The sequence below is a fragment of the Labeo rohita genome, chromosome 23, assembly GCF_022985175.1.
Source record: "Labeo rohita strain BAU-BD-2019 chromosome 23, IGBB_LRoh.1.0, whole genome shotgun sequence".
NCBI classification, from domain to species: Eukaryota; Metazoa; Chordata; class Actinopteri; order Cypriniformes; family Cyprinidae; genus Labeo; species Labeo rohita.
The window spans coordinates 10,713,980-10,736,710 of record NC_066891.1 but is presented as its reverse complement, the minus strand read 5'-3'; the positions used below and the strand labels follow the sequence as shown (position 1 = coordinate 10,736,710).

General features: G+C 36.2%; 1 protein-coding gene across 5 annotated transcripts in view; it reads right to left on the bottom strand.

Annotated features, from left to right (window-relative positions):
• Positions 1 to 615: 615 nt before the first annotated feature.
• Positions 616 to 22,731, bottom strand: part of sgk1 (serum/glucocorticoid regulated kinase 1) — a 32,380-nt gene continuing 10,264 nt past the window's right edge. Inside the window, exons 4-14 of one of the 5 annotated variants that reach the window (XM_051096089.1) lie at positions 13,033 to 13,230; positions 12,188 to 12,248; positions 5,153 to 5,228; positions 4,762 to 4,837; positions 4,458 to 4,646; positions 4,224 to 4,355; positions 3,557 to 3,793; positions 3,384 to 3,479; positions 3,109 to 3,264; positions 1,916 to 2,005; positions 616 to 1,807 (exon numbers count right to left, since the gene is read on the bottom strand). In XM_051096089.1, coding sequence (XP_050952046.1) covers positions 1,640 to 1,807; positions 1,916 to 2,005; positions 3,109 to 3,264; positions 3,384 to 3,479; positions 3,557 to 3,793; positions 4,224 to 4,355; positions 4,458 to 4,646; positions 4,762 to 4,837; positions 5,153 to 5,228; positions 12,188 to 12,248; positions 13,033 to 13,230 — 1,479 coding nt within the window. In that variant the 3' untranslated portion in view covers positions 616 to 1,639. Of the gene's footprint in view, positions 1,808 to 1,915; positions 2,006 to 3,108; positions 3,265 to 3,383; positions 3,480 to 3,556; positions 3,794 to 4,223; positions 4,356 to 4,457; positions 4,647 to 4,761; positions 4,838 to 5,152; positions 5,229 to 5,358; positions 5,520 to 6,015; positions 6,429 to 7,399; positions 7,609 to 7,695; positions 7,853 to 12,187; positions 12,249 to 13,032; positions 13,231 to 22,731 lie in introns of those variants that run through there. The other 4 variants (XM_051096092.1, XM_051096094.1, XM_051096093.1 and 1 more) reach the window with 4 other exon arrangements.

The window sequence follows — 22,731 nt, the reverse complement described above, 5'->3', positions numbered from 1 at the left end:
CCTCTGTCAGCTCTCATTTTTTTATTGCAGTGCAGCGTTGTCCCAAATAAAACAACTGTATTGCTATTATAAGTTTTTATGACACAAAAGTACATATCTGCAGGTTATTGATAAAGAGTTATATTTAGTAACCTTAGTCACATAGCCATGTTGGCCTGTGGAGAGTCAAAGTATATTTACAGCTGATCATTTCCTGTGTGTCCTGCATGGCATGTCTCTGAAATCTCTTAAAAGCAACGCTCAGGTTTACTTTTAACGAATTACCAGTCATTTCACTAATGCGTGACCGAGTTTAAGGCCTCAAGTGCAGCGTTTCTAGCGAACTTGCTCAGACCATTACACTGGTTCTAGGAGCTGGAGTTAATACATAAACATTGACAGCTGCCGGAGAAATTTAAATTATGGCCGGTTAAAGATGGGGTTCAATGTGCAGGGATGGCGTGAGCACTCAGCTGGGAGTAAAATGACGCACAGCACTGTACTAAAAGCAACCTTTGACCGCCTGAGGAGACTGATGACGTCTCATTGCGTGTGGTGTTTGCTAAATTCGTGTGTTTGTTAAATTATACGACCCAGTGATTTAGTTTCATCTACAGAAAAAGACAGATGCAAATGTTGGGGAAAAATAACCATAAAGTTTTATTGCGAACCAAACAAGGTCACATGATTCAAACATTTTACAATTTTACAGTACATTTATAGTTACATATAAGCATACCTTAAGTTTTGTTCCATATACATTAAAACTAATACATAGACCGTAAAATGTACAAACAAACTTAAATAACCATACAGTCTTTTTCCATGGAATGTGGTGTTCAGACAAACTAGCTCATTTCTGAGCTTTACAATTACTGTACATCCTAGGAGGCTGGAAGACTAAGGTAAAACAGACGTCTGATTCCTTGGTCCAAGTGCGTATTTACACACGTTAGCAGCACATCCCTCTAGCACCTTCCGCTTGATTCAAAAGAACGAGAAAAACACACAAAAGGAAGTGCTCTTTAAATTAGGATGATAAATGTGCAACTCGATCCCAGATGCGTAACTGAAAGATCACAAAAACATCAGATGCTGATATATTTTAGTGGTTTTAGCGTCACACTGACCGACTGTATTTATATCTGACACGGACTGACGTGCCAGATCGCATGATTTAGATTAAACAAACGTGTGAAGGGGTGTTAAAACGAAGGCACATACACACACGCACACATCCGATCCATCCAAAACAATGAAGTCTAGCATCAACAATCCTATAAAAGTAAAGGAGCTGGAAATTAATCTCAAGAACGGAAAAGTACATTACGATCGTCCATCAGCATCAATCTTCTCTCTCTGTCTTTTTTCCCCATCTGACACAAGCCGGGGTGAAAGCGGAGGAGAAATCGTGCATTTGGATGCAGTCGATGAAGATGACAAGTCTTTTTTTGAATGTGTAAAACTCAGGCCTTTTAACAAAGGCCTTTTGAGCTGCCGTTACGCCATGTGCAAATGCCCCCTATCTGGAGGCAGGGAAATGAGTCGGGGTTTGCTTTTCTCATAGTGATGCACTACAGGTGTGATTCCATGGGACAGCGTTTCCATGGTAATGAGCTACAGGTAAGAGTCTATGGGATGGCGTTGATGCGTCGATGGGCTACAGGAAGGAATCCATGGCAGGGGCGTAAGAGAAGCCTAGGAAAGCCTCGGCCGCCTCGGTGATGCTGGCTGTGACTAAAGCGCTGTCCGGGGAGCAGCCGATTGAATTCGGCACCGGCTCGTCGGTGAACTCGGGGTCAAAGTGCCGCAAGTCGTTAGGCCCCGTCTGAAAGAAAAACATCAAAATTACAAGATTTGAATAAATTTAGCAGAAGCTGCAATATTTGCATTCTCTTATAACCTTAAGTCAATGCAAAAGAGCAGTGGAACGTACCACGTTGGGGTTGAAGGGTGGCGTCAGCTTCTTGGCATTTAAATCATCCCAGTTTATCGGAGAGAAGAACATGTGGTTCTTGATCTCAGTCTACAAAAGAGAAATAAAAGATACATTAGATATAACAGCAACAAAACTACTATTTCATATGATATAAATACAGCTGCAGTCAAGAATCTGCAAAATGTTAATTATTTTACCAAAATAAGAGGGATCATACAAAATCCGTGGTATTTTTTATTTAGTACTGACCTGAATAAGATATTTCACATAAAGCACGTTTACATATATAGTAGTCCTCAAGAGAAAATTGCTTGATGGCTTGATTCTTAATACTGTGTTGTTACCTGAATGATCCACAGCTGTGTTTTTTTGTTTAGTAATAGTTGTTCATGAGTCCCCTGGGTGTCCTGAACAGTTAAATCCTTCAGGTCCCACAATTTCTTTGGTTTTTCAGTATTTTTGTGTATTTTAACCCTTTTTAACAGTGACTGCATGATTTTGAGATCCACTTTTTCACACTGAGGACAACTGAGGGACTCATATGCAACTATTACAGAAGATTCAAACACTCACTGATGCTGCAGAAGGAAACACAATGCATTAAGAGCTAGGGGGTGAAAACTTTTTGAATGTTTTTAGAAAGTATGTAGTAGCTTCTGAAGGGCAGTACTAAATGAAAAAAAAGACAACATAAAATAAGAAAAATGTACACATCTTCATTCTGTTCAAAAGTTTTCACCCCCAACTCTTAATGCATAGTTTTGTCCTTCTGAAGCATCAGTGAGCATTTGAATCTTCTATAATAGTTGGATATGAGTCCCTCACTTGTCATCAGTGTGAAAAGATGGATCCGAAATCATACAGTCATTGTTGGAAAGGGTTCAAATACACAAAAATGCTAAAAAAACAAAATTTGTGGGACCTGAAGGATTTTTCTAAAGAGCAGCAACACAGTATTAAGAATAAAGTGTATGTAAATTTTTGAACGGGGTAATTTTATAAATTCAACTATTATTTTGGACTATATGTAAATGTATTTTATGTGAAATATCTTATTCAGGTCAGTACTAAATAAAAAAAAAACATCCATTTTATATGATCCCTCTTATTTTGGTAAAATAATTAGCATTTTGCAAATTCTGCAAGGTGTATGTAAACTTTTGACTTTAACTTTATATATAAACACTTACAAAGTCATCAGTGAAGCCCAGTCTCTTGGTTCTGTCTTTTTGCAGCAGGCCTTCCAGCAGGTTTCTTGCAGCGTTGGATATGTTGGGTTTGAGCTGCAGTGGCTTGTTCAGAATGTTATCGTACATTTCTGCCGTGTTACGGCTGTAGAACGGAGGCTGTGGAGAAGGCATAAAAGCAGTCAGCAATCATGTAAAAAGCTGAGTATTCAAGTCAAATCCAATTCAATTAAGCTAATAAGTTAAACACATCAATTTATTTTGCTGGAATAACTCACCAGGCCATATAACATTTCATACAGCACTGCACCCAAACACCACCAGTCCACCGTCCGATCGTACGGCTGCTTATGTAACACCTCCGGTGCCAAATACTGCAAGACAAAAAGAGAAAGTTAACTTACTGACTGCACATGCAATTTATCTACCAATCAAAGTGAATGTTATTTACCTCTGGCGTTCCACAGAACGTTGATGTCGTTCCATTAGGTTCTATGTTCTCTTTGCACAGGCCGAAGTCGGTCAGGATGATGTGTCCTTGAGAATCCAAGAGAATGTTCTCAGGCTTCAAGTCTCGGTACACGATGTTCAGCGAATGCAGGTACCCTAAGGCGCTCGCGATCTCAGCTGCATAGAACCGCGCACGCGGCTCCAGAAAGCATCGCTCCCGTTGCAAATGATAGAACAGCTATCAAAAGACAAAAAAAGAGATGAGACAGATTAGCCTGTGAATTTCATATCCTGAATGGCGTACTTAATCAAGGCTTTCTAGACTCCACAATCCCGAACAATGGCAGGAAATGAGAGCATACCCCCCTCAGCAGTCCCTCAGAGACGTCTGTTGAGTTAGACCAAGTCTAAACCACCATAGCTGCTAAATCTGGCTCCCTCTACCTCACACACTTTCCCCTCCCAGCCATTTCCTGAAGGAGAGTTTCCTATTCAGAGCCCAGCCGCTCCTCTTTGCTTCTCATGACAGGATATCCTTTTTCTGTCTGCATCTACCTCACTGTCTCCAACATCTTTGACTATTTTATTTTCTCTCTTGTAAATATTGTTTTACTCCCGACTGTGTGTAACTTAAACAAAAATGGAAATGGAAAATGGAAGTAACGCACCTCTCCGCCATTGATGTAGTCCAGGACAAAGTAGAGTTTATCTGCAGTCTGAAAGGAGTAATGCAGGCCCACCAAGAAAGGATGCTTGACATTCTTCAGTAACACGTTGCGCTCAGACATGATGTGTTTCTCCTGAGGTCAGAGGTCAGAGGTCATGATAAGAGGTTTGTTATGCCAATGCATTCTCCATAAGCCACTAGGAATGAATTAGAACAGCTTTGTATGATTCCATACCTCTTTTTTCTTCAAGATGGCTTTCTTTTGCAGCACTTTAACTGCGTAGAACTTCTCATCGCTTCGGTGGCGGGCCAGAAGAACCTTTCCAAAGCTGCCTTTTCCGATGACCTTAAGGAAATCAAAGTCTGATGGTTTGGCGGTGGGGTTGGAAGAAGGGCCGAGATTTATCTGCTGAGAAGGACTTGGCTGGAGAGGAGAGAAAGGTGATTAGGCAAATACGATTCATATGTTGTTTTGCAGAAAGATGCATGATGCATGTACAAACACATGGTTTTAATGACACAAAGAAATGCAGACTTACCGGTGGGGAAGGGTTGCTGTTCATCAGCTCAGCATCTTGTGGAGGCGTTAAGTTCAAGATGGACTGGACCTCAGGACTGCAGGAAAAAAATACCAGAGAATGATGATCAGATGCATGGTTTTAACAAGGATAATTTAGAAAACAAAGAGAAATATCCAAATATAAACAATTTTAATTTTTAAAAATTATTTAAAAATATTTTTAACATAATGAAAATATTAAAAATGCATAGGTTATATATATATATATATAAAATGTCATAAAATGCAAAAAAGTAGAAAAAAAAACATCTTATATAACAACATTTTATGTAAATATATACATTTTCATTGTATAAATAAATATGTAAACATGCACACTTTCTTTACAGATTTGCATATAATAAACTTACTGCTTGCATGCATAAGAGTTTGTGGAAAGTTTCTGGATGAAGTCATTCAGTCCCATCTTCCTCTGTTTCATAAAGGCTGCACATGAAAGAAAAGGCACAGAGAGAGAAAAAAAGGGTCCATTAAAAAGCGAAATCACTTAATATTCTTCCCAATCTGTACTAAAGTTGGCTCAGGAGATTCCATTCATCTGAAAAACAAAGCCTACCACTGAGATTAGCTACTAGTCCTCTTGTTTTAGAGTAGGTCAAGTCTGGAGCTGGGACGCCCGTCTCCGTTTGGATAGTCATGGCTGTAATTTTCCACTCCGGGCCCGTAACCAAAACGACACAAAGCGCTACTGAACTCCTACACTACTGTTCCAACTATTTAAAAGACCGGGGGGAGGAGGTTTGAGATCGCGTTCCGCTAAGAGGCGTGACTTGGACTGCGTTCTTAGAGAGGAGGCGTGTCCTGACGCAAGTCTCTGTGTGCGGGGGCGTGTCCTGGCGTCTGTACTTTAGGTTCTAACGGAGTCAGCTGTGACGTCTATGAGGGCCCAGCTGTTGGTGAAGGGTTCGCGAGAACGTAACGGCCCTAAAATCTGATGTTATGTTATGTTACAGTTGCAAGCAAGATCTTCCCGGATCTAGCAAGCCGAGTAGGACTACATGTTCAGCTGAGAGGAACGTCAAAAGGGTTTAAAATTGAGTCACTGTATCTTTCTTTCATAAACAAACCTGTTCGACTTCGAATACAGTCATATTACAAACAGTCCTAGTCTTGCTACACATCCTCATAGCTTCCTTAGTCATCTCAAGAGTAAACAATGTGTTCAGTACAACAAGTGTAAAGATAAAGAAAAGATTCGGTTGATTCATCATACCTGTGCAGAGACCTCCAATGCTATCCATGAGTGCACACCAGTCAGTGAGTCCTACTGCAGCTCTTTCACTCTTTACCTCATGTTTTTTTTTTTTTTTTTCAAAGCCTCATTTTAACTATTGTGACGGATGACGCATGAATGAGACAAAAGACTCGGGAATCGAGCCAAACTTCAACACTCACTGGAAAAATACTGACTGGATTAACGGTGAATGAACCGTTCTTTTGTGTCGGATCTTTTAATGAATCGAACTTGTTCGAACGAGTCAGCCCTAGCCGTTATCGAGTCCACTCACTAAACGAATAACGATCAATGTCATAAATCTGAAAGGTTGTAAAACGGAACCTGATGAGCGATAGTAAGAGTATTCGGGGTGAAAACTAACTGGGACACTTGAAATTACAATATACATTCTTATAAAATTAAAACGTACTAATGGTTAAATATGTGGCTAATGTTACATATAAAACGTTTGAAGTAACATGTTTCAGAGCGTAATAACATCATGACGTAAAATAAGAGATATATGTTTTTGAATGAGTGTTCGAAACGAACTGTTCGACAGAACCGATTCGCGGGAACAAGTCAAAGTTCACATAATTAATTGCTTCTAGGAAAGTTCAAGCATTGTTCCGCATTCTTTCCTTCTGTCATTTAGAGCCTATCAGGAAATTTACAAAAGATCATGAAATGCCCTAGTTTTCCACAGTTATGCAATGCTTTACCCCAGAAGACTATTAATTAACGCCATTTTAAGTCACTCATACAACTCATTAAGTTAAAATAAAGGCTCAGAACCAAAGCATCAAAAAGATTTAAACTCATAAACGGGTTGTGGCAAAAACCATTTTGACTTTAACCACTTCGTTTAAGATAATTATACTGTATCTCGTTTCGTAACAGAGCTTTTTTATATGGTAGATCTGCTGCACTGAACCTAGCACTGTCCTAAAGCTTCACAGCAAAATACACTTGTTATTATCATGCTAGTATTAGTAGACCAAATTACTAGTACTAGCAACCGAGTACTGAGTAAATATATATATATCATGAAATGTTGTTTAAGGAAATACATCCCAAAATGTTTACTTTTTTCACATTGTTTGTAAAACTGCATGGAAAGCATTAAGTAATACACATGAAGGCTACAATAAACAACATGCACTTAATACATATATATATTTTTTTAGTTCTGATTACATGTTGCGTAAACATGTAATTAAGCAATAGTGTTAAATAACCATTTTAACCTAACCTTGGATAAAGTCTGAACGCACCTTCCAGATGTTTGAATAAACCGCCACATAAACTATATATACCCATTGTATTATTTATACATATCACTGTTTTTTTATGATTAATGCGTTCTTGAAAAAGTACAAACCTTTCAGTTCCGCTTTAGTTCTCATTGTGCTGTAATCCTGACAAGTCTCTAATGAGAGCTGAGACTGAGTAGCGTTCCTTATGTTTAGCAAAGGCAGAGTCAAGTGTCCTTATCAGACTAAATCAATACAGATACGAGTAAGGTGTTAAAACCGGGTCACTGCCCCTACGGTAACACACCTACAGATGTCTCCAGTGCACCCTAATTATTAACGGACACCTCCAGTGGACCGTCATTCAAATAAAAACAGTTATAATACATGCTTTCCGCGATTAATTCGACGAGATTAAACTTACATGTCAGCGGTGAAGTTTTGTCTTTCATAGGGTCAGGAAAGAGCGTCAAGTGCCGCAGACACGCTTGATGAGGAAGTTTGGAGGTGAAAGATTTTTCTCAATCCGCCGCATTCCATCAGAGCTGATCTGACACCGGATATCTGTGGGGCGGAGTCTCTCCAGCCCTCCAACAATGTGCTGCACTATTTTCATGAGAAGCTAAGGCTAAGTGAACATAGAGGCTGTCGGTCAAAACCCAGTTGTCTAGCTGATGAACAGTTTTTGGGCATCACTGGCGAGTGCAACTCAATTGAGACCAATGAAGAGACGTCTAATGCGGATATGAAGTACTGGAACTTTTTTTGCAAAAATGTTTTGTATTCTTTCTATACCAATTAAGAGAATTACATAAAGCAAACACCTCCCGCAATTATCCACACCTCCCCAACACTAATTACAGTTTAGCAAATCATGAGAATGATCACACGCAAAATAGAACGTTTTCACAACGCGTCATCAATTCCAAAAGTAAACAATGCCACTGAACCGAACGAAACTCGCATATTTTGCTGATTATCGCTGCTGAAAATGCTCAATTAGTGTCATGTTTTGGGCTGTACTAATCGGTCAGACTGGGAAAAACATTTGGAGTACTATAGACTGCCAAAAGTTATAACAAATCCAGGAGAAGAGTGCAAAAAAACTGAGGAACAAAAGGCGTTCGTGGTTGGCCAAACTGAACCAGGATTTCAAGGGCAAGAATCTTTAGAACATTCGTGTTTGTTCTTATTTCCAGTCATGTAGGTGAAATTAGGCAAATATCTTAACAGGTTTTGTACAGATAGTGTAAAATAAAATTCCAGGCCTTTTTTTTAAGCACTACCTTTTTGATTTTCAAGGACTTCAATCAGAGATCTCACTTATGATTTGATGTTTTCTACTGTTTAAGGAAAAAAATCTGAAAAACAAGATTTTCCAAAATCGCTCCGAAGTCCCAATCTGAATAAAATGATTCGGAATCCTTGTTCCAAAGTCCCGATCTCAATAATGATTCGTGAACCATCATTTCAGATGAGGACTTGGAGCGCAAAACGTGAATGAATCAATTCGCAGAATGATTCAAGAACCCGCTCTGAAATCCCAATCTGAATCAAATGATTTGTAATCCATGCTTTGAAGTCCTAGTCTGAATAATAATTCATGAACCATCATTTCATATCAGGACTCGGAGGGCAAATCGGAAATTATTCAGTTCGTGAAATGATTCAAGGACCCGCTCTGAAGTCCCGAAGTGAATCAAATGATTTACGATACTTGAACATCCGACCATATCAAATGATTTGCGATACACGACTTGAGGTTCTGATCTAAATCAATTGATACGCTATACGCAAAGTTCTGATCTGAATCAAATGATTCACAATCCATGCTACCACTTCCTTATCTAAATAATAATTAGCAAATCATAATTTCAGATCAGGAGAGATCGGAGAGCGGATGATTCAAAAACCCGCTCTGAAGTCCCAAACTGAATCAAATGATTCGTGATATGCAAAGTTCCGATTGAAATCAAATATTTTGTGATACGCAACATGAGGTTCCATTCTAAATCAATTGATTCGCTATATGCAAAGTTCCGATCTAAATCAATTGATTCGTCATACCTGACTTGAGGTTCCGATCTAAATCTATTGATTCGTCATACGCAAAGTTCGCAATCTAAGTCAAATGATTTGCGAACCCACTCCAAAGTCCTGATCTACATCAGATCATTTGCGATATGCAATTTAAAGGCCTGATCTGAATCAAATGATTTACGATACACAATCCGATTGGAGCGCTTCGAAACAGTGAATCATGTTGCAACACAATGGTTTTTATGTTTTTAAAATCATACAAGCGATGTCAAAATTCGAAAATGAGTGGCTCTTTTAATTTGATCTGGTTTTTGCTAGTGAATCGCTTGAAATGAAAAGAAGTCACAAGTTTGAATCAATTGGAGGGGCTCCAGCTTAAATGACTCACTCAATTGATTTGGTTCATCTGTTCCTCATTTTGCATCTTCAGCCATGTTTACACGACACTGTCAGTACTACTACTGGTTTAGCTCAAAAGTTTTACGACATTAACTGAAATGGGCAAAAAAAAAAAAAAAAAGTATGATCTTTTTAAAATTGCATTTAAAAAAAAATTAAACACTTATTTTATACATACATTGTCTTTCAATAATTCAACCACCTGTCTAGTTCCTCCTCAGGAATATTGCTATTTTCAAGGGTTTTTCAGGCCTTACATTTCAAAAAGTACTTCAAGAACTTTAAGCAACTTGTACGAACCCTAATACTGCTTGTACGTATCGTATCTTTACCATCTATTAACTTTAATTTGTTAAAATATCGCACCCTTTCCTGACCTTCTCTATACAGTTTAGTAGCTTTCACACGTTTCTATGGTTTAGACAGCATAAATTAGCAGAACAACATATTCAGTAGTAAATTAACCGTGCAATCCATGCTGTTGTTTACATCCGAGTATCTCCAATATGGCCGTGCATCTGGGTAACTAACCAAATCATGATGTAAATGCAAACCCTTTATAAGGTAAGTCATAATGGAAGCTATTATTAATAGTTGGAAATTATTATAATAGTTGTTTTGAGCTCTCAGCTTTCAGCTTTCAGTTCAATACTCCCAAATACTCCCAATTTTGACTCTCTTGCCCTTCTGTCTCCTTGAGCTCATCTCATCCAGATTCCCTTCTTTTCAGTCTCTCATTCTTTGTGTAAATAGGAAGTGAATAGAGGTCTGGGAGAGGATAGAGAGACACAGACAGTACACAGAGATCAACAGGGCTTCAGTCCTAAGTGTCCAAACCTTTTGTTTGTTTATATGTTGGAAGATGGGGATTACGTAAAAATCTTGTTTAAATGCAGCTAAGCACTCAATAGAGGACCCAAACATTATGAATACTAATGTGATCTTGGATCATACACTGGTTTCAAGAGCATTATGCAATTTCCTACGCACACACACACATTCACATGAACCCATACAAATATGTGCATACACAAACACACCTGCAGTGACTCCACCAAGAGAAACTCTAGTGCTTATGAGATAATTTAGATACATTTAGACTATGAGTAATCTAATATGAACACAAACAAATATATTAATGATGTTGCTACTGTTGTTACAGATTTGTGTGCCTTCATAGGGATTGTACTACATTACTCAATTATGAGACTGCTAAATGTCAGTGATTGCAAATTCCCTTAACTCCAGGGTGAAATGAAATTAAATAAAATTAATATTATCCAACAGACCCATCCCAAGACACTCTGACTCCTCAGGACACTGTCCTCTATGTAACTGTCCTGGATTCAGTGTTATGATATAGGACAAAAAAGGAAAAAAAACAAAAAAACAACTTTCCACAAGAAAAGATAAAAGTATTTTTCCATTTGCTCTTTTTAGATAAGCTTATCACCCTAACCTTTAAATGACTAGTAATATACAGCCATGTCATTGGGAGGGAATTTTTCAAAATCTTCTATCCACAGCGTCAGCAACAGACCATTTATGAGTGAGTCATTAATTATGGGTTGTTTGGTCTACTTGAGCTCATGAAAAATTAAAAAAACAGCTCCCTTATCACTTCTAATCTACATCACCACCAAACAGAAACTTTTTTGGGCAAATGTACACTATGACTGAATTTTTTTTTTTTTTTCAAGGTTGCATTAATTGATATAAAATAGAGTAAAACTGCAATATTATTACAATTTAAAATAGCTGTTTTCTATTTTAATATATTTTAAAATGTAATTTATTCCTGTGATGTATTCTTGCTAAATAGATTGAAATGGAGATCATTTATAACATAATGTAATGTCTGTTATAAATATAAATGTCTGTACTGATGCTTTTAATCAACTTAGTTCCCCCCTTGCTTATAAAAGGCCAAAAAAAAAAAAAGGTTTGCGTAACACTGAAACATGCAAAAAGCCCAAAATAGAGAAATGATGGCTAGTAAATTATATTATATCCTTTAAAACTATTTTGTTTTCTTTAAAATTACCCTTCGGAAAAGAAGTTTCTTAAGATCACCAATATACATAAAATCATTTTAGGAAATACAGTGCATGTTAAGCACTTGATAAATGTGTGTTTCTACCATTATCGGGTGGCATTGAGTGTTTGTAATTGAATAGTGTAGGAGTGTTTTATCCACAGAAGTGCTGTTTTGAGCACTTGCCTAAAAATAGTTATTAAAGGTTCAACTCTAAGCCTACATGGATCAAGGTGATTATGGGTTATGCTTATACCAGCAAGAGAGAAAAACAGGAAAAGAAACAAAACAACAAAAAAAAAAAGAGAAGGAAGTGCAATGACCAATTGCAGAGAGAGTTATAAAGTTGAGTGAATGAGAAAAGATATACAAAAGAGAGGAAGAAAGTATGAAAATAAGGTAATGAATGAAAGAAATACTAGTGGAGAAAAAAAAAACTTACTGGTGTCAGATGGACAGCAATAATCAGACTCAGGTTCTCCATGGTAGTAGAGGTCCATTGCCTGGGAAAAGAAAAAAAAGTAATGTAGGTCAGTGCAGTGTGTCTTTAATGAAAACACTCTTTTGTTGTCTTAGCACTGCATGTCCTGTTTGACCTATACAGGTCAAGTTAAATGACAGAATGAGGCCTTTGGCCTTGAAAGTGACATGGCTGAATATCAGGACTTTGCTTTATTAATAATGTGCTTTAGATTTACTGAGTCACAGGGCAGATTTTGTATCACGCATACACTCTCATCGCAGTGAAATTATGACTTTCAGATGGACTGTCACATCAGCCTTAATCTACAGCTTGCAAAAAATGAAATCATGTGACATCTGGCTTACAGTTTTACAAAAAAGCAGCAAGCTTTCTATGTGAAGTGAGTGAGAGAGCATGAGAGAGAGAGAGAACGACAGAAAGAGCAATTACCCAAATCCACTTCTTTAATAACTTCCCAGGAGAGCAGGCTAACAGAACAGTGAAATATGTGAGGGATAGTATTAAGATCTTTGCACGTGCACCTACGCTAAGCTTTCCCAGCCCATGTGTCTCACTGCTCTTCTATCTTGTGTAAACAAGTGGCTAAGTGGCTAAAATTAAGTTCAGACAACAAAGAATGAAAAATGAGCACAAAATAATGCTTTTAGAAATGTTTCATTATGTTTGACAACCAGAAAGCATCCAAAATAAATGCTGTTTTATGATATAACGACGTTTTTATGAAATATTTTGCTTGAAAAGTGCCTTTTGCTTGTTATCTAATGCAATGAAACTTTGCATAAGACATTTGTTTTTGTGCTGACCTGTGTGCGCTGACGTGGTTGCCATGCCTCCTCATGCCCGTAAGTGATGAAGGGTCCGTTGCAGATGCAACATTCCAGCAATACGGGGCTTCCCAGCAGGGGTGACATCGTCCAGGGGCAGATCACATGCCCCTCTGACTCTGCCTCCTTCACCTTACTATCATTGTGATGTCGACTGAGCATCTTCCATTTTCTCACCTGTTGAAAAACACAAATGAGTTAAGCTACTGTACTGACATGGCCTAGGAGACCTATTATGCCCCTTTTTACAGTATTTAATACAAGTCTCAGGTGTCCCCAGGTTGTGTCTGTGAAGCTTCAGCTCAAAATAGCCACAGATCATTTATTATATAACTTTGAAAATGCCTATTTTGAGTGGAAGCAGAAACACACTGTTTTCATGCATGTCTCTGTAAATGCAAATGAGCTGCTGGTCACCGCCCCCTTTTCCAGAGTAGGACTGTGCCTTTACAGCTTGGACCTCAGATACTCTGCTAAAAAACATCTGTTTGGTTTTGTATGTCATGTCTATTGCACCGAAATCATGTGTTTTATGCCATATTAGTTTAAACTACTGATATAAGCTGTTACACAACATGTGAGTACTAAACTAAGCTCTCTTTCATGTCTTATTGTACTTAAACTGTCAAATACACACAATTCTAAGTTAAAAACACACATGCGTTACAAAAACAGTCGGTTATGTCTGTGAAGCATGCTTTGCTTGAACTTTCGCCATGGTGTTAAAGTAAAGTACTAAAGCCAAAAGTAATGATTATATATTACTATTCAAGTCTGCTCACGTTTAGGGTCAGTAAGATTTTTTGGAAATATTAAAGAAAATAAATAGTTTTTATTCAGAAAATATGTATTAAATCAAAAGTGACTTTAAAAACATTGTTACATTAATTAAAAAACTTCATTGTGAACTTCAACTTAAATCATTTTTGGTTTCCTCACAAAAATACTGAGCTGCACAACAGGTTTCAACACTGATAATAATAATAATAAATGTTTCTTGAGCAGCAAATCAGCATATTAAAATTATTTCTGAAGGATCATGTGACACTGAAGACTGGAGTAATGATCCTGAAAATCTATCTTTGCATCACATGAACAAATTACACTATATTAAAATAGAAAACTGTTGTTTTAATTTGTAATAATATTTCACAATATTACTCTTTTTTTGTATTTTTGATCAAATAAATGTAGCCTTGGTGAGCATACGAGACGTTTCAGGCATGTATATGTGACCCTGGACCACAAAACCAGTGATAAGGGTACATTTTTTAAAATTGAGATTTGAAAGCTGAATATATGGTCATTAATATATGGTTTGTTAGGATAGGACAATATTTGGCCAAGAAACAACTATTTGAAAATTTGGAATCTGAGGGTGCAAAAAACACTATTAAAGTATGAAAATTAAAGTTGTCAGCAATGCATATTACTAATCAAAAATTAAGTTTTGATATATTTACGTTAGGAAATTTACAAAATATCTTCATGGAACAGGATCTTTACTTAATATCCTAATGATTTTTGGCATTATATATATATATATATATATATATGTATATACACACACACACACACACACACACACACACACACTCACAGTACATTTAGCACAGGAACAATCTCTTTGAAGCAATCTAAAGTCTTTTTCGAGGCCATAATGATAACAGTCCATGGATTCACTATTGCAGGGTTCAAAAAAAAGTGTAGTTACCAACTCAGACTTTAACCACTACGTCACAATACCCCATGAGTAAGCATGATGTGCAGAAACAGCACAATAAGAGACACAGTTAAGTATAATTAGAAGCACTTTGTCATGAATCCTGTATCTTTTGTCATGTGCTTTTCTGAGTATATAAATAATCAACTAAGACATTAATTATCTCAGAGATGAAAGTTTTAGAGTCGAAATTCACTAAGAATATCTTATGCTAATTGCTAACAGAGCTGTTTATTTGCATGAGCTGACTGTGTTGGTTTAGCACCTGATTCACAGGAGAAAATACCTATTTTCAGATTAAAAATACCTATTCAAAAGTGTCTGTTTAGCAAATTTTCCTCTAAAGGTCATTGGACTAGATCTAAATTTGACTCAAAGACACAGCTGAAAATGAAGTGTGTGTGAGTGTGTGTAATTGTGCTGATAAAAGCTCAACGGTCAGTGAAAGACGTCACTGCAGCGACTCGAGCTTATTCTATAATCCACAAAAATCAGAAAGACACACACACATTTTGTTCTTTAGTCTTTGGTGCCAAGAATGAAGCACAGATTCCAGGGAAAGGTGATCTTGGAACTGTAACTGGCCTTTCTTGAGGGCCTGGTCTTGTGGACACACTCAGCCTGGCCCAAATATTTCAACATCAAAGGTTGCCGGTTATGTAAGTGCACTTACAGGAAAATGTTAAGATAAAAAAAAAACGGTTAATCAGCAACTCTTCCCTCCCCAGTTCTCCAAACAGTGTGTGAGTTGGCATTTCATTTTCTTTTCATTTCTTTAGCTTTGCACTGCTATTGTAATCTAAAATCTCTCTGACAGTATTTACCAGGCAGAGGTTTTCTAGTCAATACAAAGTGATTATATTTTCGAAGCCCCGGGGTGTGTTTGTGTCTGTTTATGTGTGTAGCCAGGGAGGTTAAATCGCACACTGTAACTCTGTTTGATAAGATTAGACCCAAAACTCTTGTATGGGATCGGCCTATGTGGAATTCCCTAAAGTATTCCTCCCTCGGCATCCCATCACGAAACCCAGCTGGGAACAAATGCTACTGAAAGTCCCATTTCCTTCACCCTTTTGACATTAAGTACTTTGCAGATGTCCCGTGGCATGTAAAATGTTCCTGGCAAAATTATAAAAGTATTTATTTAATTATAAAAAATAAACATGTATATCTGTACTAAGCATAAAATTTGTTCAAGTAATGCCAAAGTAAATGTAGCTGCTTTGCCTTATACCAAATTGTTGAACTATTTTGTTTTCATTTTTTTAATACTTCATGATTCATACTTTTAATTAATTTGACTAAAATACTTTATATTTTACCAAAATTAATTGACTAATATTTATTTTACCAAAAAATAAACTGCCAGTCAAAAGTTTTTGAACAGTAAGATTTTTAATGTGTTTTAAAGAAGTCTCTTCTGCTCACCAAGCCTGCATTTATTTGATCCAAAGTACAGCAAAAGCAGTAATATTGTGAAATATTTTTTACTTTTTAAAATAACGGCTTTCTATTTGAATATATTTTAAGATGTAATTTATTCCTGTGATCAAAGTTACATTTTCAGCATCATTACGCAGTCTTCAGTGTCACATGATCCTTCAGAAATCATTCTAATATGTTGATTTGCTGTTCAAGAAACATTTTTATTATCATTATTATTATCAATATTTAAAACAGTTGAATACATTTTTTTCGGGATTCTTTGACGAACAGAAAGATCCAACAGTCAGCATTTATCTGAAATAAAATGCTTTTGTAACATTATACACAATATCATACGAGTATTGTGTATAATATTGTGTATAATATTGTGTATATCAAAAGTGTTGGGGTTGGGAAATTATGATTATAAATTGATCAAAAGTGAGGATAAAGAAATTTATTATGTTACAAAGGATGTCTGTTTCATATAAATGCTGTTCTTCTGAACTTTCTATTCATCAACGAAACCTGAAAAAAAAAACACACTCAGCTGTTTTCAACATAATAATAATTATAATAATAAATGTTTTTTAAGTAGCAAATCAGAATATTAGAATGATTTCTGAAGGATCATGTGACTGGAGTAATGATGCTAAATATTCAGCTTTGAAATCACAGGAATAAATTACATTTTAAAATATATTTAAACAGTTATTTGAAATAGTAAAAATATTTCAAAATTGTCCTGCTTTTGCTGCATTTTGGATCAAATAAATGCAGGCTTGGTGAGCAGAAGATTCTTCTTTAAAAAACATTACAAATCTTACTGTTCAAAAACTTTTGACTGGTAGTGTATTTTACTAAAATATTTACAAATATTTACTCTAAATTCACACAATTTAAAGATGACACTTAATTAAATATAATTAAATATAATTAAAATATCCTCTAATCTTTTTTAAACTAATTTAATATAATGTTTCATGTTTTTAATATATTTTAAAATATATTCCTGTGATGGCAAAACTGAACTTTCAGCAGCCATTATGCCAGTTTTGGTCTTGCATGTTTTTTATTATTAATAATATTGAAAACAGTGGTTTTGCTTAATATTTCTATGGATACATTTCTCTTCAGGATTCTTTAAAAAATAAAGAAGAACAGCATTTATTTTATTTTATTTTATTTTATTTTATTTATTTTTTGTAACAATATATAACAAATTTGATCAATTTAATGCATCCTTGCAAAAGTATTAATTTTTTAAAGAAAATATACCTGTACATATAACACTATACAATATATTACATTAAAATACATCATATTTGAGTGTACACATCAAACTAAATCTACTCCACACAACATTTTTAGCATGCATTTTTCATGCCAATAGGATTCCACTTTTAAAAAAATTAATTTGCCACACCACAGGACCATTTAAAATGAACTCATAACATAGAGAAAACATAGAGAAATGGTGACCAATCCCAGCACCTAAGATTCCTAAGATAGACGTTCTCTTATTCATATGAAATTTAACATAACATTGCGATGATGATTTAAAGAAAAAAAATCATGAGCATGTCATGTGTCAACTACCATTTATCAGCTTCTATAAAGACTAAAAATATTTTATGAGCGCTTTGGCATGCGAGTCTTGTCTGTCCAGCCCAAGCTATCTAAATCATGACATACCATAAAGCTACGCTTTTTTCATGTAAAGCTATTTTAATGAATGCGGACAAAACCCTGCAATTAAATGAAAAAACACTTGAACCATGAATCATTTTTTACCTTTGAGAGGTTTAGCTCAATACTGTGGTCATTTTTGTCTCTGGAGTATAGTGAAGTAAAGCCTTACACTAAATCCTGTAAGCATAATTAAACCCGCTCTGAACCAGGAAAGTATTCCATTCCCACAGAATAAGCATTACTTCCCCCCTAAAATCTATTAGCCCGCTGTGCTTCTTTGTAGGAGGATTGCAGAAAGATTCAGGAAAGATTACAGAATGATTCAGGCCTTTTCTGCACCAGTACAAAGCTCTCTAAATATAATCACTCCTTCAACACGATAGCGGAAAATATATAAAGTAGGTGAAGGTCACGAACTTCCTTAGAAGAACTTCTACCCAGCTGACACCGCTGGCCCACACTTGGAAGGTGAGAGGGAACTTGGCTCGGAGCCACCCTTGACTGGCACAGCACCAGAGAGTTAGCATGCAACAGCATAGTTAAGGGCCGGGCAAAAGACAAGGGACCCAAAACAGAGATAAAGAACCACCTGAACCAGAGCAAGAGGTCTGACTGGAACTGACGCTGGTGTTGCCACTTTAAGGGCTCTGGTGACAGCACTTCTGTGCCGCGTGTTTTTCCCTGAAACCTAGTAACCATTAGCCTCATTAACCCCAACTGGAGATTCATAGGGGACAAAGGGTTATAGAACCAGAGATGAGACGCGTGAACAAACAGATAAAAATAGTACTTTGTTAAATGGCTGACAGTAGTCCAGAAGGCATTATTGTATAATCCTGCAGACTTATACAACATAAACGCTTTGTACCGATAAAAGTCAGAGCTGTTGTAATAATGACTAACCAGTAGTTAACTAAAAACCATAAAAAAATTAAAATATAAAAAGTGTAAAACATATTTCAGCTAGTTGCCAAAGCAGCATTCTCATTTTAGTTTAAAGATCCATTATGCCCCTTTTTACAACATAAATGTCTCAGGTGACCGCAGAATGTGTCTGTGAAGTTTCAGCCCGAATATCCCACAGATCATTTATTATATCATTTTGAAAATGCCTATTTTAAGCAGAAGCTGACATACGCTGTTTTCATGCATGTCTGTTTAAATGCAAATGAGCTTCTGCTCCCCGCCCCCTTTTCCAGAATAGGGCTGTGCCTTTACAGCTCAGATACTCTGCTAAAAAACAACTGTTTGGATTTGATTATCATTTCTATCGTGCTTGAATCATGCGTTTTAAAGCCATATCAGTTTAAATGTCTGATATAGGGTTTTCTGAGCGCACAGAAAACGGCTGTCACACAGCATGTGAGTACAAAACGAAGTTCTCTTTCATGTCTTATTGTGCTTAAACTGTCAAATACACACAAGTTTATGTTAAAAACACACGAGTTACAAAAAAATCAGTTATGTCCATGAAGGTAAACAGCTGGGAAAGAAATTGCATGTTTATATTAGATCTTTGTGGCAGCAGCGTAATGTACAGTACTTTAAAGGACGGTAATACGGTAAGATCCACTTCCTACGTCACAGTGAAATCTGAGCGGCTTGTTTTTTCACATGCTTGCAGAAAAAGGATTACCAAAACAAAGTTACTGGGTTGTCTTTTTTCATGTTTTTTGAGTTGGTAGATACACTGGGGACTCAATTATAGCATTTAAACATGCAAAAAAACTTCACCTTTAACTTGACATACTAAAAATAATAAAAACTATACAGACATATTTAAATAAAAATCTAGTTTTCATTAAACTATATTTAAAAAAAAACTACAAAAGTATCCCAGTGATTCTAAAATCACACTGGCAACAAAGTCCACGGCATCTCAGCAGGGTGAGGTAAACAGTTGCTTGATCCGTTTGTTTACTAGACGAGTCAAAGCTCTGGAATTTCAGTTGCTGACATCAAAACAGCTTTGAATTTACGGGAACTAATGACACATGCCCTGGATTGTGGACAGACGATGGCAGAAGTGTGTGTTTTTGTGGCTGTGTTTGCCCAGAGGAACATTTCATAGCCAAGAAATTGCCCTTTCATGGATGAGGCGTCTTTTGTTTAGGTATTATCATCATCTCAAATGTTTTTCCTTAGCTAAAATAGAAAAAGAAGTGTATATGTGACCCTGGACAACAAAACCAGTCATAAGGGTCAATTTTTTGAAATTGAGATTTATACATTATATAAATAAGCTTTCCATTTTGTATGGTTTGTTAGGATAGGACAATATTTGGCTGAGATACAACTATTTGAAAATCTGGAATCTGGGGGTGCAAAAAAAACTAAAACTAAATATTGAGAAATCACCTTCAAATGAAGTTCTTAGCAATGCACGTTACTAATCAAAACTTAAGTTTTGATATATTTACAGTAGGAAATTTACACAGTATCTTCATGAAACATGATCTTTACTTAATATCCTAATGATTTTTGGCATAAAAGAAAAATCGATCATTTTGACCCATGCATTGTATTGTTGGCTATTGCTACAAATATACTCATGCTACTTATGACTGGTTTTGTGGTCCAGGGTCACATATAGCAACAAAATTAGCTTATTAGCATATGTCAGGTCAATTGGTTCTGGGAGAATTATAATGAGAACTGTTTGAGTTCATTTTGACTTCAGATGAAACCTGACCTTTAGAGGAGACACATGTCTTTTTCTCAGGAAATAAATCTAAAAAGGAGACTTGAGCAAGTTTTTGTTTGTGTTCCATTGAGGAGTGAAGAACATGGGAAATTAACAGGATCACATGTGTCATTTTCCCTCTACAGTGTAAAAAAACAATTTGTTGAGTCAACTTAAAATAATTTGTAACCTGGCTGCCTTAAAATTTTAAGTTCAGTCAACTCAAAAAATGTTTATTCAACTTGAAATGTTAAATTATACTAAGTGACAGCTTAGATATTTGAGTTGAATCAACTTAAAATTTTAAGGCAGCTGGGTTACTTACACATCTGTTATGTTTAGCAAACAAATATCTAAGTTGTTACTTAGTACAACTTAACATTTCAATCTGAATAAACTTATTTTAGTTGACTGAACTTAAAATTTTAAGGCAACAGGGTAACAAATTATTTTAAGCTGACTCAACAAATTGTGTTTTTTTGCAAGAAAAGATATTTAGAGAAATGTCTTAGTGGTCTTTTTTTGTCCATACAGTGAATGTCAGTGGGGTCAATTTATTTTATTTTATTTTATAATTTAATTAAATTTTATTCAATTTTTATTTATTTATTTTTGCAGAAGAAAGAAATTCATAGATTAGAACAACATGATGAGGGTCAGTAAGTGATGCCAGAATTTAATTTGGTTGAACTGTTCCTTTAAACTAGTCTTTGATTATGTTACTGAGATATTAAAATTATGTAAATGAGAAATGTCTAATTTTGTCAGTTGGCTTCACTTTAAACCCTCTACACTGAAGAGTTTAATCAGTCATAAGCAATCAGACGCTTAATATAATCAATGTGACAAAAACAATCTGCTTCATTACTTTGTTTTGCATTTCAATATAAAAATATTGCATTTGTATAAAACCTTTGTATTAAATATTATTTTGGTAAAATTGTTTCATATATTACAGAAACAATTTTAGTTTAATTAAAATTGATCCGTACAGGGCTTTTCACTTTCTTTATTTGTTGCTTATTTTGTTCAATTGTTTTAAAAAAATCTGTAATTTTCCCTAAAATGTTTTATTTAAATTTGTCTTGAAATCTTAGAATCACTCCTGAAGGATGAATAGATGCATGAATAAACATTTGACAGATGACTGAAAAGTTAATAAACAAGCATGAGGAGGCCCTAGACACTGAAGAGTTTAATCAGTCATAACCAATCAGACACTTAATATAATCATCACGACGGGAACAATCTGCTTCATACAATAATCATTTAGCAGATTCTCCAAATAAATCACATACGATCTCATCACAGGCTCACAGTACAGCTGCAGCTCCCTTCATCTGAAGGCCAGCGCAATGTGGTCAATCAAAGTTTATGCTCATTTCAACTCGGCGCAACCTGGCGCTATAAAAACTGGCCCTGCGTGTGTGCGTTTGTGTGATCCGCAGACCTCATGAGCGATGAGTCATCGGCGCAACCCCCCGCTCCTCGCATCTTTCTGCCACATTAATTCACACAAACACAAACAAGCACACAAATCCACATGCCGAGCGAGAAGGAGCCCCACTGCTCTCCATATTTTCACAGGGCGTGAAATAAAAATCCTTCCAGGCAACATCTACTGTAAAACACGATCATGTTCCTCCTAAAGAGTCGATAAAACAAAATAAATACCATACAATACAGATCCATCACAAGCCCTAGGTTAGAGTTTGGACTGACTTTAACTACAAAAACCTCAGCTGTTGCTTTAGCCTAATAATTAAAATGATGACTGATTAGTGATCGATCTGAGCTGACAGTGATGATGAAGGCAGGTTATGAGGATGAACAGAGTTAGATATTACTCTCAGGTTGCTGAATGAATTCAGTCATTCATAGATGCTGATGTTGCTGCGATTCCGTCATTCGCACCCTGATGTACGTTACATAACTGCAGCCTCGAGACCGACTGGACACAAAATGATGTGTCATCTCTCTCGCTTTTGCTCTCTCCCATAATATTTCCTCTTCTCCTCTCCCATTCTCCCTGTCAGGACACATATATTTTTAACCCAACCTAATCTTGATATACAAGCCGCCCATTGTAGCTCCTACACAAAATTCATGAGTAAAACAGCTCAGGCATTAGTTCTCTGGTTATTTGAGAAGTGTT